Raw genomic sequence first — 27,791 nt, 5'->3', positions numbered from 1 at the left:
TGGCCTTTCTCCGATCTCACGGATGGAAAGTGAACGTGGAAAAGAGTTCTCTATCTCCGTCAACGAGGGTTCCCTTCTTGGGAACTATAATAGACTCCTTAGAAATGAGGATTTTTCTGACAGAAGCCAGAAAAACAAAACTTCTAGACTCTTGTCGGATACTTCATTCCGTTCCTCTTCCTTCCATAGCGCAGTGCATGGAAGTGATAGGTTTGATGGTAGCGGCAATGGACATAGTTCCTTTTGTGCGCATTCATCTAAGACCATTACAACTGTTCATGCTCAGTCAGTGGAATGGGGACTATTCAGACTTGTCTCCGAAGATACAAGTAAATCAGAGGACCAGAGACTCATTCCGTTGGTGGCTGTCCCTGGACAACCTGTCACAAGGGATGACCTTCCGCAGACCAGAGTGGGTCATTGTCACGACCGACGCCAGTCTGATGGGCTGGGGCGCGGTCTGGGGATCCCTGAAAGCTCAGGGTCTTTGGTCTCGGGTAGAATCTCTTCTACCGATAAATATTCTGGAACTGAGAGCGATATTCAATGCTCTCAAAGCTTGGCCTCAGCTAGCGAGGGCCAAGTTCATACATCAACCATCAGGGGGGAACAAGGAGTTCCCTAGCGATGGAAGAAGTGACCAAAATCATTCTATGGGCGGAGTCTCACTCCTGCCACCTGTCTGCTATCCACATCCCAGGAGTGGAAAATTGGGAAGCGGATTTTCTGAGTCGTCAGACATTGCATCCGGGGGAGTGGGAACTCCATCCGGAAATCTTTGCCCAAGTCACTCAACCGTGGGGCATTCCAGACATGGATCTGATGGCCTCTCGTCAGAACTTCAGAGTTCCTTACTACGGGTACAGATCCAGGGATCCCAAGGCGGCTCTAGTGGATGCACTAGTAGCACCTTGGACCTTCAAACTAGTTTATGTGTTCCCGCCGTTTCCTCTCATCCCCAGGCTGGTAGCCAGGATCAATCAGGAGAGGGCGTCGGTGATTTTGATAGCTCCTGCGTGGCCACGCAGGACTTGGTATGCAGATCTGGTGAATATGTCATCGGCTCCACCATGGAAGCTACCTTTGAGACGAGACCTTCTTGTTCTAGGTCCGTTCGACCCACTCCAGCTGACTGCTTGGAGATTGAACGCTTGATCTTATCAAAGCGAGGGTTCTCAGATTCTGTTATTAATACTCTTGTTCAGGCCTGAAAGCCTGTAACCAGAAAAATTACCACATAATTTGGTATATCTGTTGGTGTGAATCTGCAGGATTCCCTTGGGACAAGGTTAAGATTCCTAAGAGTCTATCCTTCCTTCGAGAAGGATTGGAAAAAGGATTATCTGCAAGTTCCTTGATGGGACAGATTTCTGCCTTGTCTGTGTTACTTCACAAAAAGCTGGCAGCTGTGCCAGATGTTCTAGCCTTTGTTCAGGCTCTGGTTAGAATCAAGCCTGTTTACAAAATTTTGACTCCTCCTTGGAGTCTCAACCTAGTTCTTTCAGTTCTTCAGGGGGTTCCGTTTGAACCCTTACATTCCGTTGATATTAAGTTATTATCTTGGAAAGTTTTGTTTTTGGTTGCAATTTCTTCTGCTAGAAGAGTTTCAGAATTATCTGCTCTGCAGTGTTCTTCTCCTTATCTGGTGTTCCATGCAGATAAGGTGGTTTTGCGTACTAAACCTGGTTTTCTTCCAAAAGTTGTTTCTAACAAAAACATTAACCAGGAGATAGTTGTGCCTTCTTTGTGTCCTAATCCAGTTTCAAAGAAGGAACGTTTGTTGCACAACTTGGATGTAGTTCGTGCTCTCAAATTTTACTTAGCAGCTACTAAGGATTTCAGACAAACTTCGTCTTTGTTTGTTGTTTATTCTGGTAAACGGAGAGGTCAAAAAAGCAACTTCTACCTCTCTCTCCTTCTGGATTAAAAGCATTATCCGATTGGCTTATGAGACTGCCGGACGGCAGCCTCCTGAAAGAATCACAGCTCACTCCACTAGGGCTGTGGCTTCCACATGGGCCTTCAAGAACGAGGCTTCTGTTGATCAGATATGTAAGGCAGCGACTTGGTCTTCACTGCACACTTTTTCTAAATTTTACAAATTTGATACTTTTGCTTCTTCTGAGGCTATTTTTTGGGAGAAAGGTTTTGCAAGCCGTGGTGCCTTCCATTTAGGTGACCTGATTTGCTCCCTCCCTTCATCCGTGTCCTAAAGCTTTGGTATTGGTTCCCACAAGTAAGGATGACGCCGTGGACCGGACACACCTATGTTGGAGAAAACAGAATTTATGTTTACCTGATAAATTACTTTCTCCAACGGTGTGTCCGGTCCACGGCCCGCCCTGGTTTTTTTAATCAGGTCTGATAATTTATTTTCTTTAACTACAGTCACCACGGTAACATATGGTTTCTCCTATGCAAATATTCCTCCTTAACGTCGGTCGAATGACTGGGGTAGGCGGAGCCTAGGAGGGATCATGTGACCAGCTTTGCTGGGCTCTTTGCCATTTCCTGTTGGGGAAGAGAATATCCCACAAGTAAGGATGACGCCGTGGACCGGACACACCGTTGGAGAAAGTAATTTATCAGGTAAACATAAATTCTGTTTTCTTTCATGATGTTGAGAGTCCACAAGCACAGCCCTTTCTTTATGTTCAGGTGGCAGCAGTACTTGTTTTACATTTCTTTGCCCCGCTTTATCTTTTCTGTTTTCCTCATCTACTTGGCTATATTTGTGACTGAGCAGCATGGAATATGGAAGGGATTTAATGCTCTGTTGTTTTGAGGTGTCTTTTACCACCTCCTATTGGTCAGGAGGTGAATTTACACACGTGATGACTCGTGGACTGTCAACATCAGATGAAAGAAAAAGACCAGTTGAGGGCAAGATGATGTAAACCCTAAATCTTGAAATTTGTCTACACATCTATGCTAAACAATCTAAAGACTGTAGAAAGTCATCTGTGGTCCAAAATCACAGGAAGGGCTACGCTCTAAAAAATTGTTGTTTCCATCTTAATGGGAGGAGAGTCCACTGCTTCATTCATTACTTCTGGGAATTAAGAACCTGGCCACCAGGAGGAGGCAAAGACACCCCAGCCAAAGGCTTAAATACCTCCCCCACTTCCCTCATCCCCAGTCATTTTTGCCTTTCGTCACAGGAGGTTGGCAGAGAAGTGTCGGAAGATTGGCGTAGTCTCTTATGGAGGGTAGTACTCTTCAAAATGTGACTGGAGTTTTAAGTAGTCCTGACAGCCTCTCAGTGAGAGCATGGCTGAAAGTTACAGTCCGGAGATGCAGGGGGAGTTCTTCTGCAAAACCATCCCGTCTCATTAACAGCTCCTTAAGCAATCAGCGTTGACGAGTTTCGCTGCCTGCTTTATTCTCTCAAGTCCATGTCAGGAGCGATGCTACTAACCTGTCGCACTTGAAGGGCCGTGTTCCTGTTCCACGGCATAGATTCTGGTAAGATAGTTTCATTTTTTTACACATATAATAAAGCAAGAAGACAGGGTCACAGTGTGTCTCCTTTTATCTGTATAGAATTATGGGTTAATATCCCTGGAATGGGGATTATTGATCAGGGGGGGATTTATGCATAACATTTTATTGTGTTTGATGCTATGTCGTGTGAGATGAGGCTCTAGCAATGTGTGAACAGTCAGACGTAATATCGGTGCGGCCTTCTTTTGGTGCATTTTTTTCTATAGTGCAGGGGCTGAACTGCATGGCACTCCATGTGACCAAGTGTGGCCTCTTCCTCTTTCCTGATCAGCAGTTGCGGAAGACATAACGGTTTCTCTGTGGTCCAGGTCATAGGAGGTGGTGAGTGCCCCGGCCATTGGTGTATAAAGGTGCCATTTAATCTATCTAGTCCGTATTAAAGGCGTAAGCTATGGAGGACTCTGATATGTTAGAGGATACTCCCTCTTTATTTAAATCCAATACCTGTGTTTATTGTGAAGAGGTACATGTTGATTTACCTGCTCAACTATGTTCCACATGCTTTGATAAGATTGCAATATCTAAAAAGAATAAGCTATTTTCTACTACTACTGAGCCGTCCACCTCTGAGGGTTCTTCACCCCGCGAGGTGCATTCCCAACATTCATCTCCGATTACACATGTAGCTCCCCATGGCCCTACTGATCATTCCGCGGGATGGGCCTTGTGGCTGCCAGATTTCGCTGCCCAGTTGCAAGAAGCAGTTTCTGTGGCCTTCCATGCCCTACCACGCCTGCAAAGTGCAAGCAAAGGGAAAGACATAGACTTCTGTTCCTCTCTGTGACGGAATCGGCATCTTCAAAATCTCCGACTTCGGGGGAGCCAGATTTTAAGTTTAAAATAGAGCATTTGCGCTTTTTACTGAAAGAAGTGCTTGCTACGTTGGAGGTCCCGGAACTGAAACTTCCTGAAGAACCTTCGATCCCTAAACTAGATAGGGTTTACGAGGACAGGGTGGTGCCTCAGACCTTCCCAGTGCCCGTGAAGATGGCTACTATTATTGAGGAGTGGGAGAAACTGGGCTCGTCCTTTTCTCCTTCTACCTCTTTTAAGAAGTTGTTCCCCGTTCCGGACTCTCAGCTCGAGCTATGGGGGGCCATTTCTATGGTGGATGGAGCTATCTCCACGCTCGCTAAGCGTATAACTATAAGGATATTTCGTAGTTCAAGGAGCCCATGGATAAAAAGTTAGAGTCCATGTTGTGAAAGATGTTTCAACTTACGGGGTGGGTTTTCCAACCTGCAGCTGCAATCGCTGCGGGAGCGGCTACCTACTGGTGTGACGCAGGAGATACTCCCCTCGAGGAGATACAGGAAAAAAATAAGGCTCTAAGGGCAGCTAATTCTTTTATCTGTGATGCAAACATGCAGGTCATTCACCTGAATGCCAAGACATCATGTTTCTCTGTTCTAGCCCGTAGGGCGCTGTGGTTAAAGTCGTGGTCGGCTGACATAACTTCCAAGTCGAGATTACTATCCATCCTGTTTCAAGGGAAAGTTCTCTTTGGTACAGGCCTGGACTCTATAATATCCACGGTCACGGGAGACAAGGGTGCTTTCCTTCCGCAGGATAAGAAGAATAAGCCTAAGGGCTCTACTTTTCGTCCCTTTCGTTCGGACAAGTCTCAGCGCCAGCAGCCTGCTGCGAAGGCCGAGCATTCCAAGGGATCTTGGAAGCCAGCTCAATCTTGGAACAAGTCTAGGCAGAGCAAGAAGGCTGCCGAGACAAAGTCGGCATGAAGGGGCGGCCCCCGATCCATCTCTGGATTGCGTAGGGGGCAGACTATCTCTGTTTGCAGAGGCTTGGATAAAAGACGTACAGGATCCTTGGGTTCTGGAGGTTATCACCCAGGGTTACTGGATAGGGTTCAAGATTCCTCCTATCAAACCTATCCTCAAGACCAGAGAAGAGAGGCGCCTCTGTAGAGTGCATGAGGGATCTCTCATCTCTCGGTGTAATTGCTCCAGTACCTCTAGCAGAAAAGAGTCTAGGGTACTATTCAAACCTTTTCGTGGTCCCAAAGAAGGAGGGAACGTTCCGCCCAATTCTGGACCTAAAGTGCCTGAACATGTTCCTGTCAGTCCCATCGTTCAATTCTGCCCCTAGTTCAAGAGGGGCAATTTATGACAACAATAGACTTGAAGGATGCCAATACACAAGGACCACGTCCGGTTCCTAAGATTCCCTTTTCTGGACAAACACTTCCGGTTTGTGGCTCTACCGTTTGGTCTGGCGAATGCCCCAAGAGTCTTTATGAAGGTTCTGGGAGCGCTGTTCGTGTTAGCGAGAGACAGAGGTATTTCGGTGGCTCCTTATTGGATGATATTCTGGTCCAGGCTCTGTCCTGCGGAAGACCACTTAAGGGCTCTTCTTCTTCTCCTTCGATCCCACGGATGGAAGATAAACGTGGGAAAGAGTTCTCTGGTCCCCAGCAACAGGGTGGAGTTCCTGGGTACGATAATAGATTCCATATCCATGAAGATATTCTTGACAGACCAGAGACGTGCCAAGATTTCGTCCAGCTGTCTTGCCCTTCAGTCCTCCTCAAGGCCATCTGTTGCCAGGTATATGGAGGTGATTAGGCTCATGGTATCCAGCATAGATGTTATTCCATTCGCCAGGTTCCATCTCAGACCTCTTTAATTATGCATGTTGAGGCAATGGAACGGTTATCACTCAGATATCTCTGGACAACCGAGTGAGGGAATCCCTCTCTTGGTGGATCCGTCTGGGACAGCTGTCCCAGGGGACATCTTTCTTGAGGCCATCCTGGGAGAATTGTGACCATGAACGCAAATCTATCAGGATAGGGAGCTCTGTTTGGGGTGCCAGTCGGGCACAGGGCAGGTGGACTTGAGGAGTCAACTCTACCGATAAATATTCTGGAACTTCGAGTGATATTTAATGCTCTGAGGGCTTGGCCCCCCCCTGGGGTTGTCCCGATTCATCAGATTCCAGTCGGACAACATTACCTCGGTGGCTTACATAAACTATCAGGGGGTAACGAGAAGCTTCCTTGCCATGAGGGAAGTATCTCAGATTCTGGAATGGGCAGAGACCCACAACTGTTCATTCTCAGTGATCCACATTCCGGGTGTGGACAAATGGGAAGCGGATTTTCTCAGCAGACAATCTTTTAATCTGGGGGAATAGTCTCTCCATCCCGAAGTGTTTACGGAGATCTGCAACAGATGGGGGATACCAGAGATGGACCTCATGGCGTCCAGACTCAACTTCAAGCTACCCAGATACGGGTCGCGGTCCAGGGTTTCCCAGGCGGAACTGATAGATGCCTTGGCGGTCCCTTGGGAGTTCAATATAATTTACATATTTCCACCGTTGCCACTTCTCCCTCGAGTGGTGGCCCGCATCAAACAGGAGCAGACTTTAACCATTCTGATTGCTCCATTGTGGCCACGGAGGACGTGGTTTGCGGATCTGGTGGGGATGTCGTCATCTCCTCCATGAAGGTTACCCTGTCGCAGGGATCTGCTGGTGCAGGGTCCTTTTCTCCACCAAAATCTTGATTCTCTTAGGCTGACTGCGTGCAGATTGAACACCTAGTCTTGGCCAAGAGATGGTTCTCAGAGAGAGTGATTGATACTCTCATTCAGGCCAGGAAACCGGCATCTATCATAAGGTGTGAAGGACCTATTTATCCTGGTGTGAGGAACATAGATATCCCTGGCATAAGATTAGGGTATCCAGGATTCTTTTCTTCAAGATGGTCTGGATAAGGGCCTTGCCGTTAGTTCCTTAAATGGACAGATTTCAGCCTTATTGGTTCTGTTACACAAGAAGATAGCAGAGCTTCCTGATAATTCAGTCCTTTGTTCAGGCTCTGTCCAGAATCAGACCGATTTTTAGACCTTCAGCTCCTCGGAGCTTGAACTTGGTTCTTAAGGTTTTGCAGAGGGCTCCGTTTGAGCCTATGCATGCAATTTTGGCTATTGCGTCGACTCACAGAGACTCGGTGAGTTAGCGGCCTTGCAACATGAGCCTCCTTACCTGTTTTTTCATGCCGATAAGGCTGTGCTTCACACTGGTTTGGGATTTCTTCTCAAGGTGGTGTCAGATCGTAATATCAATCAGGAGATAGTAGTTCCTTCCTTCGTCTAAGGAAAGGTTACTTCATAACTTGGATGGGGTTCGAGACTTTAAGTTTTATCTTCAGGCCACAAAGGATTTCAGACAGACTTCGTCCTTATTTGTGGTATATTCTGGGAAGCATAGGGGGCAGAGGGCCTCTTCCACTTCTCTGTCTTTTTGGTTGAGGAGCATTATCCGTTTGGCCTATGAGGCAGCAGGACATAAGCCTCCTCAGAGGGATACGGCTTATTCAACTTGGGCTGTGGCCTCTTCTTGGGCCTTTAAGAACAAGGCCTCTGTGGAGCAGATTTGTAGGGCGGCTACTTTGTCCTCCTTTCATACTTTTGCAAAATTTTACACGTTTGATGTTTTTGCTTTGACGGAAGCTGTTTTTTGGAGAAAGGTTCTCCAGGCTGTGGTGCCCTCAGTATAAGGTCTGCCTCCTTTTACCCTCCGGTTTTGTTCATTCAGTGTCCTCTATAGCTTGGGTATTTGTCCCCACAAGTAATGAATGAAGCAGTGGACTCTCCTCCCATTAGGATGGAAAACATAAATTATAATTACATGATAATTTCATTTCCATCTGTGGGAGGAGAGTCCACTGCTCCTGCCCGTTTGCTCGGTGGGCAGACCTAAATTTAATATTATTCTTCTGGCACCATTTATTCCCTGATATTTCTCCTACTGTTCCTTGTTCCCTTGGCAGAATGACTGGGGGATGAGGGGAGTGGGGCAGGTATTTAAGCCTTTGGCTGGGGTGTCTTTGCCTCCTCCTGGTGGCCAGGGTCTTAATTCCCACAAGTAATGAATGAAGCAGTGGACTCTCCTCCCACAGATAGAAATTATATTATCAGGTAAGCATAATTTATGTTTTTCTCTTCTTAAATAATTTTTCAGTATGTTGTGTTTACTTATATTACACCCTTTTCACTGCTTTGATTATTAGTTCTTCATTGATGAATGTAGGCTATACAGTGAGCCATGATAATTCAGAAAATACTGATATTCCCATATTTTTCCTCAAATATCTAAACTGTATTCACCAAGCTTTCTACATTCTGGCCCATACTGGATTTTCTGTACATCCCTATTTTTATGCATGTTAAGCTCATGAGTTAATAACCGTGGGGCATAAATCTAATCTTAGGGTTAAATGATTGATATCATAGGATATATTGCTGCTCCTTCATATACATTATATGCCATATAGAAAGAAAAAATACGCACATAGAGCAAGTTTCAAATTATGACCATAGTGTTAAAATTACAACATTCTTGTAGTCCCATTTCCAGTTTCCATGATTATGATGGTTAATAGTTAATATTCCCTTTAAATTTGAATGGAAGAGGAGAATTAGGAGATTATGTCAAACGATACATTTGTAAATATTCTCTATAGGTGTTATGTATGTTCTTGTGTGTTTGTTTTTCACCTTTACAATTATTATTTTATAGCTCTAGTTAAACCAAAAATCGAGTCTTTTTTTAAAAAATTTTTATTTGTTACTAAATGAAAAAAAGCTCAGCTACAACACTGAGAGAAAATGTTGCCATAATTTTTTAAACCATTATAATTTATACATGACATGTGACAGTCTTGTCCATCACCAGTCATTCTGCATGCTAGAATAGACAAACGTTTTGCCATTCAATAGTTTTGTTGTTTCACCTTGGGTTATACTAGCGACTACAAATATTTTGCAATGCAAATGTTTTAAGAATACTTGCAATGGCCTGAAACTAAATCTAACTCTATCTTAGTATTGACGTCTTAAAAGTGGAAAAGAATGTGTGGCAGGAATTGAACACTAAAATTATGCTTGTAATTACGTAAAATTACTCTGGTAACATTTTCAGATAATTTACACACACTTTATTACATTTTTGACTTAGTAAAGCAAGTGCTTTTTTGTGTGTAAAAAGAACATTCAAGAAAATAATAGATGCTATCCACATGAATTTCATTAAAGCTTTATTTGATCCGTATAGCTGTATCCATTCAATATATAAGGTTACAAATTAATATGAAACACTTGCTAAATCCAGCAATTAAATAACAAAGTAAGCTACATTTAAAGTAATTCAGGAAACAAACATGCAAAATTGCTACTATATAAATACTAGTTGAATGAGACGTTTTAAAGCACCTCAAATTACATTTGACATTTATAGACCATTTTATTTCCTTCAGTGTATTATTACATTTGTAATTTTGCATCTTTCTGTGGAGCTGGTGATTTGTTAAAGGGATAGTCAAGTCAAAATTAAACTTTCATGAATCACATAGAGCATGTGTCAGGGTTTCACCCTGACTTCAATAGTTTATTTGCTGCTTTTTATCTTTTAGACTCACCTGTCTTTTATCCTTGCCTGTAGCAAAGTGTGTAATGGTGCTCACTACTCCCAGGCTCCCTCTTATGGCCAAACTGGAGAACATCATCAGAGGTTGCAGTCCCAGAATGATGATGTCATCATCACTCCCTATTTAACTGACTCAGTCCTGTTTGCCATTGCCCTTGCGTTGTCTCTGATCTCTTTGTGAGTTCCTGTGTTCCTGACTCTGTGTATTACCTAGTTTGTTTGATGTCCTTTCTGGTTCCTGATCCTTGGCTAGTTCCTGACTTAGCTGATCATTGTGTTCCTGACCCTGGCTCGTCTGACTACTCACTTTGGTTCCTGACCCTGCTCATCTGACTATCTTCTCTGGCTTTGACTCCTCTTGATAAAGCCTGAGGGCGAAACGCATTGAACTTGACATAATGTCACTTTGTTTCATTGTGACCACCCAGCTATGTACCCCATCTACCCTGAGGAGTTCTAAGATTGAACAGAGGGAGTTCATATCCAGAAGCAGTGCACTCTAAATAACCTGATACAGTCACTCTGTGTGACTGCCAAGTCATAATCCACCCTGAGGAGTCCTTTAACTATGTGGAAGGAGGGGGTGCGCACTGAATATTCTACCTGCTGAGCAATCTGGAAACTCATAGAGTTCATATTCCACTGGAAACAAAATTTCACTTAACTAGAAGATAAGTTGAAACCTTTTTGCTACTGTTTCTGTATTATTTTGCTACCAAGCAATTTCATATATGACCCTAGGTGACGTAAGAGGAGTCACGTGGGTCTGTTAAAGAAGTCGCTTCTGGGTTTTGGTAATATCTGCCAAAGTGGAGTATACCCGCAGTATTGCCGCATCTGAGGATACAATTCACAAATAGGAGACATTGAAAGGTAAACTGTGTCCCTGCTCATACTTAGTCGCCAACAGAGGAAAACTGCTGATTAACGAGTCTAAGGTACAGATTTATAATTTACACTCTCCTCAGCATGTTATTGCAATAACAAAGTGTTTGATTTTGACGGAGTGACATTGTTTCTCATCTCAAATCCTTGTGAGACTGAGTACTCTATTTTTTAATTTCAACTTTTATCGTCCGTAACCCTCGTGGTTTTACCCGTTTATTTCCTAAGGGAGACGTCCCTTAACTGTTAGTAATTACACACTTTATTTATGTTTTTATAACCTTCTATATGGGTATTAAATTATTTTATTAATCATTTATTTTGCACATCATTTAATTTGAGCATCGTTTGTTTTTGATTTTCATTAATTTGTTCTGCATCCCATTTGTATTTTATAGTTAACCATATACTTTATTTATATTTGATCCATGCTTTTAGTGCGGACTCTTCTTTTTTACATATACTTGTTTGTTTTTCTGGAGGGGAACTGCGGAGTACAGCAAGATCTTAGTATCCATTAGCGCTCCTACCTTCTCTACTCTATATTTGACTCCTGGCTTGTCATTTGGCTTTTGGACTCATCATTTTATTTTTGTTATTTTTTTAATAAAGGTGTGATTTAGTTAGCATTTTACATCTGTTTGGTTCCAGATATCCTGACAGCATGCAATTTAAGCAACTTTCTAATTTACTCGTTTTATAAATTTTTCTTTGTTCACTTGCTATCTTTATTTGAAAAAAATGGAATGTAAGCTTAGGAGCCAGCCCAATTTTGGTTCAGCACCCTGGGTAGGGCTTGCTGATTGCTGGCTACATTTAGACACTAATCAGCAAGCGCTACCCATGTACTGAACCAAAAATGGGCTGGTTCCTAAGCTTACATTCTTGCTTTTTTGAAATAAAGATAGCAAGAGAACAAAGAAAAATTAATAGGAGTAACTTAGAAAGCTGCTTAAAATTGCATGCTCTATCTGAATCATGAAAGTTTAATTTTAACTAAACTGTCCCTTAAACTGTGACTTTGTCAAACCGCAAAGTATTCCATTGCATGTAGGTTATTTGTCTGCAGAGAAGTGCGCTCATGTAGGGGCAGGAACAAAGACCCAGCAGATTGGTTATCACTTTAGCAAACCGCAAATTCTGAGGCAGACATGCAGTCAGTGTATACATCTATGTTTTAAAGTAAACCTTAACAAATTCTATAAAAACTTATAAATCAGCTTACTATCTTAGGTAAAGCTATATTATAAGGACATTAAGCATTTTAAGATTGTAATATAAAATGTTTAAAGAGACATTAAACTGCTAGCCATGAGTATAATAACATACCTCCTACTGCCCTGTATACTGTGGGATTGTCACGGATTGGGAGGTCTAGCCCACTGCCCCTCCCCCACAGTCACAGTTTTAAGCGACGTGTGTGCCATGGCGAAGACCCACCAAGACATCCCTATGTCGTGCCCTGACACATCCACTGTCCTTCTATGACCCCACAACATGCCAGTTGGCCCCTTTTACCTCCTCCATGCAGATCTTTTATCACAATTTTTTAATTTTTACAACGTTATTGTAATTTTTTGTTGTTAGATTTTTTTCTTAGATGATTTATGTGTATAAATAGATGGTTAATATAAAAGCCTTGAGAATAGACAGCATTTTTTATTAGAAAGTTTTTTTAATCTAAATACTTAACATTATAGCCTTTTTAAATAAAGACATAATTAAATTATTACTTTCAAAATCCTATTCTCCTGTTTTTGTTATAGTAGCAAATTGCTGAGTACTGCCGCAATTATTGTGTGTATTTGTTTCACTTAAATTCAATTAGGTACTTGGGGATATTACTTTGTGCAGTTAAGCTAAACTATGACAGTTTTATAAACTTTTTTTGTAAACATGGTAAGTTCTAAAGATCCGCAGTTTTATTTGAAATATTTGGATTCAAATTACAGCTCCGTTGATAATTCAGTTTTTTATTTTACCAACGCGTTTCAACAACTTAAATTTGCCTTCCTCGAGCATGACCATCACAGAAAAGTAGCTCCTTTCTGTGATTGTTATGCTCTTGAGGAAGGTGATGTAAATCATTGAAATGCGTTGGGAGAAGAAAAAAAAAATTATCGTACAATTTTACAAAAGAGCTCTAATTTGAATTCAAATATTTCAAATAAATCTACTGATTTTTGGAACTTATTCCCGTGTTGCTGAGACGTTCCATATTTTGTGGGAAGTCCATGGTGTTACCCAGAGATATTCCATTGAATTGAGGATCCCCCTTAAAGACCAGCACCTCTTTCTATCAAATTCTACTATACAGGGGTCCTGAGAGAGACTGTGAGACGGCAGTGATGCTTCTACAGGGGAATATATATTAAAAAAAAATCCATATTGTACTCTGTCATTAAATCCACAGAGTTTGTATCATATTATAGGTGTATAATAACTCCATTATTACTCTCCATGCTATTGTTTTCTCCTGTGCTTACACCTCTCTTCAAAGCCGTTATCTTAATTTAACGCCTTATAAATGCTGGTTGGTGAAAATTGCCATCTTCATGCTGGGTGCTTATCTTGTAATAGAAGTAGTGCACAGTCTCTGATCAGTGTCATTGCAGCTTTGCGACAACTGTATTGTGCAATTTGTGTGCACAATACAGAGCGTGAGCTTTACATTTTTGCAGTCTGCATTATTCTTTGAGGGCTTTTTAAATATCTATTTTATGTGAACTTTCAAATATAAAAAAGCAGCAGAAATATAAAGCTCTGCTCTGCATTGTGCATGATACACCTGTCAGAAAGTCAGCAACTTCAGTTATCTGTGAATTTGCTTTTGGTGCAAGAATACCTAAGCTCCAAGATGTTAGTGTCCTGTATGAAGATATAGAATTTCAACAACTGGCATCTGTATGGGATTAAATCAGGAATATAGCTTTGAAGAAAATTGCAGGCACACGGTGACATACAATAGCTGGGTCAGTAGTAATTGTTTGTGTCCAGTAGCTTAATATCCCTTTAAATTAGGTTTAGTAAATAAAAAAGTTTGCAAAATAATTTCATAATTTTTTTTTGTGCCCTTTTTCTTTAACTTCATTTTGAAAGTTGTATTAATGTAAATGGAAGGGCAGACTTCATACTTTACACTGCATTTATAGCTGTCCTTAAAATCGACTTCAAGAGAGAAGGAAACTTAGGTTATAATATGGTGGTGCCCATTGCTTTACAGGCACTAAAATAAAACTTTAAACTTGTTTCTTCAATATTTAAAAAAAGTAAATAGTGAAAAAGGGGTAGTGTACAAGCGCTAAGGTAATCCCCAAGCTGTATCCAAACAGAGATCCTAACCAACCTCCAAAAAATATGCACAAGTAGTAAGAAGTGAATACAGCGCCAACAAGAGGCCAAGGGATAAATATACTCACAGAGAGATAAAAGAAGATTATTTAATGAACCATGTTAAAAAGCATCAGTAATAAAAGACTATATATAAAAAAATCTAAAAAGCACATATAAATAAAATTACAAATACAGGAATATCTTACAGAAGCGGCTCAAAGGGCCAAAGCTGATAATTACAATAAAAACAGAGGTAATAATAGGTGATCAGTGTGAGTGGTACACCAGAATAAGAGTGTATACTAATAAAACAGAATTAGCCTAAGTACAACTATAACAAGTGCATCAAGCAAAAAACTAATAAACAATAGTACAAACAATAGTGTTCAAAAATAGTGTTTCAAAAATAGTGTTCCAAAAAATAGAAAATGCACTGCAGTGCAAAAAAAGGGGGTAGCAAAATAATTGTATAGATACGATCAAATAGTGAGTAAATACACAATATGCAATAACATAAAAAATATAATCCAAAAAAGTGTTCAAAAAGTTGATCAACAAATGTTAGTGAAGAACAAAAATAAGTCAATCAAAACTAAAAAGTGGAAAAAATGGGTGATGAAAAGCAAGGTGAAAGTGAGGAAATTGATTCCTTCCAATGTTAGTTACTTTAACAGATCCAAATTCATGAGTGTGGTAGCTGAAGTAGCTGATTGGATCCTAGCACCTGTCAGCTGCTCCTATGGTATCCTAAAAAATGTCCCTGTAAAAAAAGAAATTCACAACATAGTGTATCCAATAAGAGAATGAAGTAAAGATTAAAGTAATTCTTACCAATATGTCAACGCGTTTCTGCCCTCAAAAAAGGGCCTTTGTCAAGAATAAAAATATATTGCATCATTGTATGTACCATCTATTGATTTAAATTCTTAAACTTTGCCATAGAATGTTCAAACAAAAATGAGAATGAGGAGCTGGAGTGCACAGAATCATGAGTTGTTTCTTTAGATATTTTGCATTGCTGCACTTATTGTAAAATATAGTACTAGACCTAAAGTCTGTGTACAGAGGCCAAAATCCATATCCACTTGGATCCCCACTGCCTCCCTCCTTCCCCTTCCCTGCCGCTCTCAACTTTTTTTTTCTCTAGTGCAGTAGTCCCCCCCCTTTCTGCTGTCTGATCCTCACTGACTGATCCTTCCTTGTGGCCAGGTATTTGTGTCTCACTCTGAAGTCTCTACTGCGCATGACTGCATCGGACAAACATACCTTTTATAATATAGGATGTATGTATTAACCCTTTCCAGACCTATGTTGGAATATATCCGACAAAGGGTTTTACCTCTTGAGCTCCAATGTCGAATATATTCCGACATGTTCCCTCTAGGGTGCCGAAGTTCCCAGTGACAGGTGGAGCTAAATCAGTGGCTCCATTGAGAATACCCGCCAGGTAGGGTCGAGATGGGGGCAAGATCCGGGTCCTTTCCTGCCTGCTTGGTTCCTTCAATGAGGAGGTGGACTCTCCGCAAGGTGATGATCTGTCAACGTGCGCTCCTACGGAGCCTGCTGCGGTGGGACAGGTGCTGGCCTGGGGTGTACATGCAACTTGGGTTGTTCCGCTTGCCACTCGGCTTCCTGCAGCGGTCCCTGTGCCTGTGGGCGTCCATATATTTACCAATGAACGGTGCACAGCACCACAGCTAAGCTAAGCTAAATGTGGTGCTTTGCACTGATCACTGGTACGAGGCACCCACATGGAACTGCTGCAGGAAGCTGGGAGTCAAGTGAAACAACCCAAGTTGCATGTACACTTGATCTAAGAGGGCTAGGGCGGCCAGGGTCAGGCAAATGGTATTAAAAAACAAAACCTGCTGGCGCACTTATAAAAAAAAAATATATATAGGACCAGAAAGGGTTAAAATACCGGCCCTTTATTAAGAAATCTTTGAGCTATATATAAATGGCAATCTCTTTTGTGGGTTTTTCTTACATTTATAAATACAGATCAGTTTCCTTTGTTAAATATGTGATCCTGATGAAGTTGTTGGGTTGTGATACTGCAGTTTTCATTCCATCTAATACAACATATGTTGTTCATGACTTTTTTAGTATACAGCTAACATTCTATGTGCAGTTAAGATTTTCCTGTTTGCTCTTAGTATGATAGTTGTTGATCTGCGTGTAATTAAAATAAATACAATGCACTTGACTTTTTCTGTCTTCTTGTCTCTCCCGGTTGTAGATTCTGATCGTCTGCAGCACAGGCCTGGCAGGGATTTTGCTGCTTAACTACCAGAGAGACTACACTGTGTGGGTACTTCCACTCATAATTGTCTGCTTGTTCGCTTTTCTGGTTGCTCACTGCTTCCTTTCAATCTATGAAATGGTGGTAGATGTCCTCTTCTTGTGTTTTGCTATCGACACAAAATATAACGATGGGAGTCCTGGGAAGGAGTTCTACATGGACAAAGTTCTCATGGTAAGTACACTTTTTTTTCTAAAATATGATCTCTGTAGATTGAGGAAGCCTAGGTTTTTTTATTATTATTATCTTAAGGTCTCTGGGCTTCGGAGATTCTGTAAGAAATGTCACTAGTATTATGAAGCCCCTGTGGAATTCTCGGTGTTCCCTGCATTTGTGTATGTGAAGGCGATGCATACATTACAATAGGGCACATCAAATATTGCAATCTAAAAATCATATAAAATAAATAAATATTATAATAAAACATGCAGTTAAAAAATCTTATTCGTAAACAAAAAAAAATTGTAACAAAATTAGTACTGCAAAAATGATCATTTATGCAAAAAGTATTGGAATTACGCAGGAAAAAAACTGTTTAATGCACACACAGTAGAAATTGTAATACAAATACACAACACATACCTAAAAATAGTACTTTTTGTAAAAGCAGAACTAGGGCATTCCAAGGGCGTAACTGAAAGTTCTCTGCAAGGTCTGGTTTATTTTCTAAACATTCCCCCCACATTTCTGTCAAATTGAGATATGGGGAGATTGTGTAAACATACACAAAACACAAAAAATAACTGAGTGATAAACACTAAGGAAGTGTTTACTAAAGTAGCGCTCTACAACACTATTTCACCACACCTATGTATGTTAGAAGTTTTAATATTGTGTAATATCAATCTCGGAAAGATGGCAGTTTAAAACTTAGCTTTTAATACGTTTAATCAAATAAAATTATACAAATTAAAAACACAATGTAGTGTGTTCCATTAATATTGTGCTCTAATAATTATTTTCTAGTCATAGCTGAATAATTCTGGTATATGAGGAATCAACCGTAGTTATTTGGTCATTTATGGGTTAATAAATACCATTATGTTTACCAACACTGGTTAGACAAAATTATTGTGCCTTCTCAACATGCAACATAAAGTATTATAGACAGCGACAGAGCACAAAAATAAAAATATCTTGTATCAGTTAAGAATGGCAGCGAGTCGCAACCATGTGAACTCGCTTTTATTATGGCTGCACACTGTTTGTGGTATTGATGCTTGAGTAAAAAGTCTAACACAAGCTGTGGTGAAATAGTGCTGTAGAGTGCTACTTTAGTACACACTTCTTTAGTGTTTATCATTCAGGTGTTTTTTTGCTTATTTTATTCTCAGTGTACAGCACCTCCTTTCTTTAACCCCTTAATGACCACAGCACTTTTCCATTTTCTGTCCGTTTGGGACCAAGGCTATTTTTACATTTCTGCTGTGTTTGTGTTTAGCTGTAATTTTCCCCTTACTCATTTACTGTACCCACACATATTATATACTGTTTTTCTCGCCATTAAATGGACTTTCAAAATATACCATTATTTTCATCATATCTTATAATTTACTATTAAAAAAATTATAAAATATGAGGAAAGAATGGAAAAAAACACACTTTTTCTAACTTTGACCCCCAAAATCTGTTACACATCTACAACCACCAAAAAAAACATATGCTAAATAGTTTCTAAATTTTGTCCTGAGTTTAGAAATACCCAATGTTTACATGTTCTTTGCTTTTTTTGCAAGTTATAGGGCCATAAATACAAGTAGCACTTTGCTATTTCCAAACCACTTTTTTTCAAAATTAGCGATAGTTACATTGGAACCCTGATATCTGTCAGGAATACCTGAATATCCATTGACATGTATATTTTTTTTTTTAGAAGACATCCCAAAGTATTGATCTAGGCCCATTTTGGTATATTTCATGCCACCATTTCACCGCCAAATGCGATCAAATAAAAAAAAAATGTTCCCTTTTTCACAATTTTTTTCACAAACTTTAGGTTTCTCACTGAAATTATTTACAAACAACGTATGCAATTATAGCATAAATGGTTGTAAATGCTTCTCTGGGATCCCCTTTGTTCATAAATAGCAGACATATATGGCTTTGGTTTTGCTTTTTACTAATTAGAAGGCTGCTAAATGCGACTGCGCACCACACGTGTATTATGCCCAGCAGTGAAGGGGTTAATTAGGGAGCATGTAGGGAGCTTCTAGGGTTAATTTTAGCTTCAGTATAGTGTAGTAGACAACCCCAAGTATTGATCTAGGCCCATTTTGGTATATTTCATGCCACCATTTCACCGCCAAATGCAATCAAATTAAAAAAAAAACGCAAAATTTTTCACAATTTTAGGTTTCTCACTGAAATTATTTACAAACAGCTTGTGCAATTATGGCACAAATGGTTGTAAATGCTTCTCTGGGATCCCCTTTGTTCAGAAATAGCAGACATATATGACTTTGGCGTTGCTTTTTGGTAATTAGAAGGCCGCTAAGTGCTGCTGCGCATCACACATGTATTATGGCTAGCAGTGAAGGGGTTAATTAGGTAGTTTGTAGGGAGCTTGCAGGGTTAATTTTAGCTTTAGTGTAGAGATCAGCCTCCCAACTGACACATCAGACCCCCTGATCCCTCCCAAACAGCTCCCTTCCATCCCCCACACCACAATTGTCCCCGCCATCTTAAGTACTGGCAGAAAGTCTACTTTGTAGGATCACCCCTTAGCCCCCAACCTCCCTGATTTCCCCCCCCAAAAAAAACAGCTCTCTAACCCTCCCCCTCTGCCTTATTGGGGGCCATCTTGGGTACTGGCAGCTGTCTGCCAGTACCCAGTTTGCAAGAGAAATGGTTTTTTTTTTATTGTTATGTTCTTTTTCTGTAGTGTAGCTTTCCCCCCCCCCCCCCACAGACCAATCCCCCACCCCCAGACTAATGTATTTTTATATAAATATTTACTACTTTTTAAAACTTTGAATACATAATTTTTCTGTAGTGTAGCGGTTCCCACCCGCTCCCTCCCCGTGCACGCGCCCGCCCTCCCGTGCACTTGCGCGCGTCCATGCACGCCTTCGATCACCACCGCCCACGATCCCGCCCCCCTCCACATCATTAGGGCCATCGATGGCCACCTCCCGAACCGGCTCCCACCCACCAACGGATTTAGCCAGTGATGTCCGGTGCAGAGTGGCTCTCTCTGCACCGGATTGCTAAAAAAGGTTATTGCAGGATGCCTCGATATCGAGGCATCACTGCAATAACCGGAAAGCAACTGGAAGCGAGCAGGATCGCTTCCAGCTGCTTTCCAGACCAAGGACGTACGCCACACGTCCTCGGTCATTAACTGTATTTTTTTTTAGGACGTTTGGCGTACGTCCTTGGTCGTTAAGGGGTTAAATTTATTGTTGATCAATACCTATTATACTACCAAATTATCTTACAATAGTATTTATTAGGAAACAACGCCAGTAGTGCCATTGTTTTTTCTTTCTTTTGTCACATACACAAAACACTTATTACTCTAATAGAAAAGACATGAATACAAACATAGAGGTGATTGTACGATACTATAGGGTAAAAACAGTGTAATCTGGTTTGTTTTGACTGCACTATGTATTTATTAATGTGCCCTCTGTGCTAGCTTCTATGTTTTTTGTGCCTTGGTTATTTATAAATTAACAGAAACAACCAAGGACAAACTATGTGTTGTTACAGAGGGTGTATTAGAAACCAGAGTCAAAACCCTTAATGAATTGTATTGAATAAAACACTACAGCCCAATAATGTGGAGTCTAATCACACCGAATGCGGTTTTTAACCAGGCTCTGAAGGATGCATCTCACCGTCTGGCGTCAGCGCTTAGGCTCTTTATGTTTAATCCATACATAACAATAATACATTCAAAATGTAAAAGAGTTTATGGTTTTACAACTCATTCTTTTTACAGAGAGTTTATCAAATTATTGCCTATTGTTTTCTGTAACTAATGAATTCTTTGACATGTAGAGTAAAACATAATTCACAATTTCCAGTATCTACAGTATCTACGGAAATACAGCAAATTGTAAGGTACAGAATTTGGACCTAGAATAATATAACCACAGGAGAAAAAGTAAAAATGATTTTTGTTTATTAAAAACAATGGCTATGTAAAGATAAGTGTATTGCACAACATACTATAGTTTATAGTACAGGATAGACTCACAGGGTGAGAACAAAAATGCTAAAAATTCTCTCGTAATTTCTTGAAGTTTATTTCTGAAATTCCCGATAGTGAAGGGGTTAAGGAGTTAAACCCATTTTTTTTCTTTCATGATTCAGACAGAGCAAACAATTTAAAAACAAAAAAGTTTGCAATTTGCTTCTGTTATCAACTGTATTTAGTTATCTTGAAATCCTTGGTTGAAAAGCATGTAGGTAGGCTCAGGAGCACTCACGTCTGAAGCACTATTTGACTGTAGTTTTAAAAAATTGCTTTTAACAATGTTATACATTTTCAAGACCAATAGAGGGCAGCACTGTTTGACCTCGCATCAACTTTGACTCTCATGGGTTTTATTCCAGGAATTTGTGGAGAACAGCAGAAAAGCCATGAAGGAGTCATCCCATGGGGGCGGAGCCGAGGGCAGGGAGCTAAAACCGATGGTAGGTGCCGGCAAGGAGATGCTCATCCTGCAAGAGTTTCACTTTTACTACCTGCCCCTTTCTGTCTTCACTGACTGGGCTTCCTCTGGTGACTTGTTTGTTATCTGCATCACGCAGGATGTGCTCCTGTTCTTGCTTGTGTGCTTGCCCATCAGCTGGCTGGCAGAGTTCTTCCTACAGCTCAAACCATCTTCTGTAAAAGTAAGCTGAAAGGAATCGGATTATAGCTTCATTTGGAACAAAAAAATAAATACAAAATTGTCCAGTTTTATGCTTGACCTACTCGGTGACAGTCACCTGGAATGTGAGTTTCCATTATGCTAAAAGCAAGCACATTCACATGATAAATGTAACCAGTCGAGATACATAAACTGTTTTCTTTACAGTATTGGCTCTACTGCCCTTTTGTTGTCCCTTAAAAACTGTTCCCTTATTTTTTTAAAGGGACATTAAATACTTCCAAGACTAAAAACAAAATATGTGCAGTAAAAAACTTTGCAATATACTTTCATAAATTAATTTTGTCTCATTGTCCTGTAATTTAACTTTGAAAAAATGTTAAAACTTAGTTCCCTCATCTAATCTCTTCTGCTGACAATTCGAGGACAGATAAGAGTGTGCAAACAGCTGTGTGGAATATAGCAATGTTTAATGGACTATAAAATAATACATTTACTTTTTTTTAAAAAACACTGTTAAAGGGATTTAGTGGATTGGCAGCTGAGGGATCTTAGTAAATGCTACTGCAGTAGTTAAATAAATACACCAACATGTGTTTGGAAAGGTAAGGGATTAAATATACAACAAAAGGCAGCAGAGAGAATGCTATAAATAAAGTTTTTACAAGAACCAGCATGCTTTGCTGTAGCACAACAAAAGCCTTATATTTTTTATAAACAATATTTATCATGCGTTTTTGTTCCCGTTTTGTTAATAGATACATTTCTTACCTTTTTTATCCTTAACACGTCACCCTTAATAACATTGACAGTTTTATATTTTCTATATTAAATTAAAAATAAATGTTTTATATCCTTTAGAAAAAAAATCTGTTCAGTCAGTAAAACAAAACCAATTGCTTATTTTTCTCACTAAAATATAAATATGCTACTTCAAAAGCTTGATAGAAAATGCTGGTGTCCTCTCCATTTCACATAAAACACGGAATATCTTAAAGGCACGGGGAAGTCTAGAATAAACTTTCATGATTCAGAGTATATCATTTAAAAAAATAAACTTGCCATTTCTGTTATCAAATGTACTTCTGTCTCTTTATATTTTTTTGTTCAAGCTTAAAGGCACAGTAAAGTCAAAATTAAACTTAAATTGATTGAAAAGCATGACATTTTAAACAACTTTCTGATTTATTTGTATTGTTTTTGTTTAGTTGGTATCCTTTGTTAAAGAGTAATCCTAGGTGAGCTCAGTAGATTGCACGTGTCTTAAACCTTCTAGCAACAGTGTTTGCAGCATTGTTTATAGCAATGTTATACATAGTTACAAACACTGCTGCCATAGTCTGCTATAAATATGTGAACACTCCTAAGCTACCTAGGTTTAGACTTCAACAAAGGATCATAAGAGAACAATGCTAATTTGATAATAGAAGTAATTTGGAAAGTTGTTTATAAAGTTTTATTTTGACTTTACTGTCTATTTAACTCTTTTTCCATGTGAGCATACTGAGGCAGGCTCGGGAGTGTGTGCATGACTTAATGGGACATTAAACACTAAATATAAATAATCACAATATTGAGGTTATCCCCTGACTTACTCTAGTCATGAATGCTGACATGTTGACTTCTGGCTTTCACTGCTTTTTAGTACTAATGTGTTTGCACATGTGCAGCAATTCTCCTTTAGATACCTGCAGTGTAACATAGGTTCCAAAATGGCGGCATCCATAATTAGAGATTAAAGGGAGGCGCATCAAGTGTGTTCCATTAAGCACCATGCAGCATTAACGTTTGTAACAGTGTTATTCATATAGTTCTTAAAACATATACACGCTCCTGGGCATACCTCAGTATGCTCTCATGGGGAGAAGCTACGTTTCAGCAAAAGATACCAAGAGAAAGGTACATTTGATAACCAAAGTAAATTGAAAAGTTTTTAAAAATTGTATGCTCTACATGAATAATGAAAGGTTAACTTTCATCTCCCCTTTAATAAATAAAAAGATCAATATATCCTTTCAGCTTTCTACTAACCAGTTTTTCATCTGTTTCAAAATGGCGATATGGTATTTGTGCGTGTGTATTTGTACAAGCTTTATCTTTCATTATGTCATTTATAATGCAACCTTTTCAAAAATGATGCAAGTATTTTCCATATATGTGATTCAGAGTTGGTTTAAATGCTGCATTTTCCTTCCTCTGTAAATTATATTGCGTCTGGATATTAGAAAGAAAAAGGTTATTTAAAGCAGTGATTTGTGATTTTCATAAAGCTGCCACTTTCTTAATCTGCTATTTTGTTTACAAATCAATGGGTTCATATACTGTTTTGTGCTTTTTTCCCCCTTGCACGTAAGGTATGAAATCACTATTTTGTGTGCATTATTGGTAGCCAAAGGGTAAAATACCTTTTTTATGACTGGAAAAGGTTAAATTACAGTTACACCAACCTGGAAAATTGGAAGTTAATCAGTTGCAGAAGCTTTGAGATATTTTATGTTAAAAAAATGTGTGTGTGTGTGTGTGTATATGTATATATATATGTATATATATGTGTGTATGTATGTATATATATATATATATATATATATATATATATATATATATATATAATATTCTACCTAATTCTAGTGCTTTATAATGCTAGTTTAATTAAATAAATAATTTCAATATCCCTAAGAGAACTGCAGGGATACATTTCAAATGATTCATTCATTCATACACTATATGGCCAAAGGTATGTGGACACAGCTACTAATTATTTAGTTTGTGTGATTCAGCCACACCCATTGCTAACAGGTACATAAAACCTAGTGCATAGACATGAAATAGCCATCTACAAACATTGTCATACTGAAGAGCACAGTGTCTTTAACCCTGGCAGTGTCATAGGATGCTACCTTTGTCATAAGTCTGTTTGTAAAATTCTGCTCTACTAGATCTGCCCTGGTCAACCAACAGAAGCCCAGCCATGAAGTGGTATGCCACCCAAACTCACAGAGTGGGGCTGCTGAGTGCTGTTTCAAGTAGCGCATAAACATTGTCTATTTTGTTGAACATACTTCACTACACTGCAGACATTCAAACTGCCTCTGGAAGCAACTTTATCACAAGAACTGTGTGTCAGAAGCGTCACAAAATGGGTTTCCATGGCTGAGAACTGTACACATGCCTTACAATCAACATGCACACATGAAAGCGCCATTCAGAGTGTTGTAAAGCATGCCACCACTGGACTCTGGAGCATTGGAAACATGTTCTCTGGAGTGATGAACCATGCATCACTGTCTGGCACTTTAATGGAGCAATCTGGGTGTGGGGGATGCCTGGAGAACGCTGCCTACCAGAATGCATAGTGCCGGCTGTACAGTTTACTGGAGGATGTATAATGGTCTGGGGCTGTTTTTTTCAGGGTTTGGAATAGGCCTTTAGTTCCACACAAGGGTTATCTTACAGCTACTGGATACAAAGACATTTTAGACAAATTGAGTGCTTCCAACTTTGTGGCTTCAGTTTGGGGAAGGCCCTTGCCTGTTCAGCATGACCGTACCCTGGTGCACAGAGGTCGTTGAAGACATGGTTTGACAAGATTGGTGTGGAGGTGCTTAAGTGGCCTACACAGAGCCCTGTCCTCAACCCCCTTGAATACCTTTGAGGTGAATTGGAATGCTAATTGTGAGCTAGACCTTATCTTCCAACATCCGTGCCTGATTTCACACGTTATTTTGGCTGAATGGGTACAAATTCTCACAGAAACTCTCCAAAATCTTGTGGAAAGCGTTCCCAGAAGAGTTGTGGTTGCAAAGGGAGGTCAACTCCACATTCGTACCCATGATTATGGTATGGGATGTCAAACAAGATCATATAGGTGTTATGCCCAGGTGTCCATATACTTTTGGCCATATAGTATGTTTTAAATGTAACTTATGCTGTTCTTGTATCCTCCAGACTGCCCCATCATTGTCACATTTATATATTTATATATTTATTTTACGCTGGCAAGGTAGTCAGAGGTAGTAGTGCCCAAGCCATTATTGGCATTGGCAGCGCACTATGGAGTTCTGATTGCCTCAGAGGAGAGAGATATTGCACATGCTCTCAGCTGAGACAACAAGAAATCAGAAGTGTGCCACCAATGACTGTACTGGCTGTTTCACCCACATCCATTAAAAAAAAACTGCACTGCATATAGAGAATGAAAATTTAAACAACATTACAATTTACTTCTATTATTTATTTTGCTTCATTTTTTAGATATCCTTAGTTGAAGAAAAAGCAATGCACATGGGTGAGCCAATCACACAAGGCTTCTATGTGCAGCAACCAATCAGCAGCTACTGAGCATATCTAGCTATGCTTTTCAGCAAAGAATATCAAGAGAATAATACAAATTAGATAATAGAAGTAAATTAGAAAGATGTTTAAAATTGCATTTTCTTTCTAAATCATGAAAGAAAAAATGTGGGTTTCATGTCCCTTTAACTAATGCATTTAATGGGATATTGCTAAAAAAAAAAAAATCCTGCAACTGAAAGAGCATAAACTTGTTAAGAATATATTTTTGCATGAACAAATGTTAAGTAAAATCTTACTTTATGTTGAAATGTGTAGTAATAGGCAGGGATAACTTTCACAGAAAAAAAAATTTCTTCCGCACAGGAATATCCATTTTATTAAAAAAACTATGTGCTATAAGCCATATTTAAATGTAGATGAGACAGTGACAATTGTTGAGTACAATGTATTTTTACATTTTATCTTGTGCAAGATCAAGTTTCATTTATTTGTTGGTGTTCATTGTGAGCAATACTTTTGTAAATATATCATTTTATAGCTGCATTTCTGATTTTACCTTAAATATCTTTAGCAAATTTGAAAAGCAATCTGTTATTCACTTTATGCATTGAAAGGCAGTATTTTCACTGCTCACTGTCAGAATTATGATGAACTGTTTCCTTGTCTCATTTATTAACATGTCCGTCAAATGTACTAATACTGTTTATACCTGGTGCTTTATTTTTGTTTCTATAACTAACACTCTAACCTTGGTTGTTGATACAGAGCCATTTGTCTTAGATTAACGTGTTCTGTATTATGAATGTTTTGTGCTAAACTATATCTAAGATCATACTGTATGGCTTTTTATTTTTTAGGCTTCGGGAACAAGTTCAGCTTGAATCTAGCCCAGCAATATTGGATCTCATTGACATTCCAAAACAAACACAAGCAGCCAAAATCAATGCAGGGTTCATAACTTCCGGTTTATAATTATATATTCTTTTCACTTTGTTTTATTTGAGTTTCTGCCAGCATCATTACTATTATATCTTATACATTTCTTTGTGTCAGAGGTCTAGCTCTAGAAAAAGGTCTCCAATGATTTATCCGATACAAATTTCTCATAACTGAATGTGGACATTGTTTTTCTTTTTTCCCGCTTTTTTTCAAAGGTTTGATGCTTTAATATGAGGCAATTTTTTACACCCCAGCGAAGCCTCTGTGCTCTGTTAAATGTATCCGTTGTATATTACAAGAGAGTGCAGGTACTTCTGTTCTTTTTGGTATAAATGTACGGTAACTTCACAATTTGACCTAATGAGGGAATATATCTAACTGTTTTGTTTCTTCTGTTATGTGTGATCAGTCCACGGGTCATCATTACTTCTGGGATATAACTCCTCCCCAACAGGAAATGCAAGAGGATTCACCCAGCAGAGCTGCATATAGCTCCTCCCCTCTACGTCAGTCCCAGTCATTCTCTTGCACCCAACGACTAGATAGGATGTGTGAGAGGACTATGGTGATTATACTTAGTTTTTATGACTTCAATCAAAAGTTTGTTATTTTAAAATAGCACCGGAGCGTGTTATTACTTCTCTGGCAGAGTTTGAGGAAGAATCTGACAGAGATTTTTTACTATGATTTTAACCGGAGTCGTTAAGATCATATTGCTGTTCTCGACCATCTGAGGGAGGTAAAGGCTTCAGATCAGGGGACAGCGGGCAGATGAATCTGCATTGAGGTATGTGGCAGTTTTTATTTTCTGAATGGAATTGATGAGAAAAGCCTGCCATACCGTTAAAATGACATGTATGTATACACTTCAGTATTCTGGGGATGGTATTTCACCGGAACTACTGTGTTAAAGGTCACTAATCCTTTTAATAACTATTCTCATGTTAAACGTTTTTGCTGGAATGTAGAATCGTTTACATTGCTGAGGTACTGTGTGAATAAATGTTTGGGCATTATTTTCCACTTGGCAGTTTTTTGCTTTAATTGTGACAGTTTCGTTTCTCTTCACTGCTGTGTGGGAGAGGGAGGGGCCGTTTTTGGCGCTCTTTGCTACGCATCAAAAAATTCCAGTCAGCTACTTTTATATTTCCTGCATGATCCGGTTCATCTCTGACAGATCTCAGGGGTCTTCAAACTTCTTTGAAGGGAGGTAAATTCTCTCAGCAGAGCTGTGAGAATTCTTATAGTGACTGTGTATAAAAAAC

General features: G+C 39.5%; 1 protein-coding gene across 2 annotated transcripts in view; it reads left to right on the top strand.

Annotated features, from left to right (window-relative positions):
• Positions 1–26,967, top strand: part of SLC44A1 (solute carrier family 44 member 1) — a 454,935-nt gene extending 427,968 nt beyond the window's left edge. The window contains exons 14-16 of one of the 2 annotated variants that reach the window (XM_053702619.1): positions 16,412–16,648; positions 21,035–21,115; positions 26,445–26,967. In XM_053702619.1, the coding sequence (XP_053558594.1) occupies positions 16,412–16,648; positions 21,035–21,115; positions 26,445–26,468 (342 nt within the window). In that variant the 3' untranslated portion in view covers positions 26,469–26,967. Of the gene's footprint in view, positions 1–16,411; positions 16,649–21,034; positions 21,326–26,444 lie in introns of those variants that run through there. The other variant, XM_053702618.1, reaches the window with a different exon arrangement.
• Positions 26,968–27,791: the final 824 nt, after the last annotated feature.

This window comes from Bombina bombina, chromosome 2, assembly GCF_027579735.1.
Source record: "Bombina bombina isolate aBomBom1 chromosome 2, aBomBom1.pri, whole genome shotgun sequence".
NCBI classification, from domain to species: domain Eukaryota; kingdom Metazoa; phylum Chordata; class Amphibia; order Anura; family Bombinatoridae; genus Bombina; species Bombina bombina.
The sequence above is the reverse complement of the archived record's forward strand: the minus strand, read 5'-3'. Positions and strand labels throughout refer to the sequence as shown.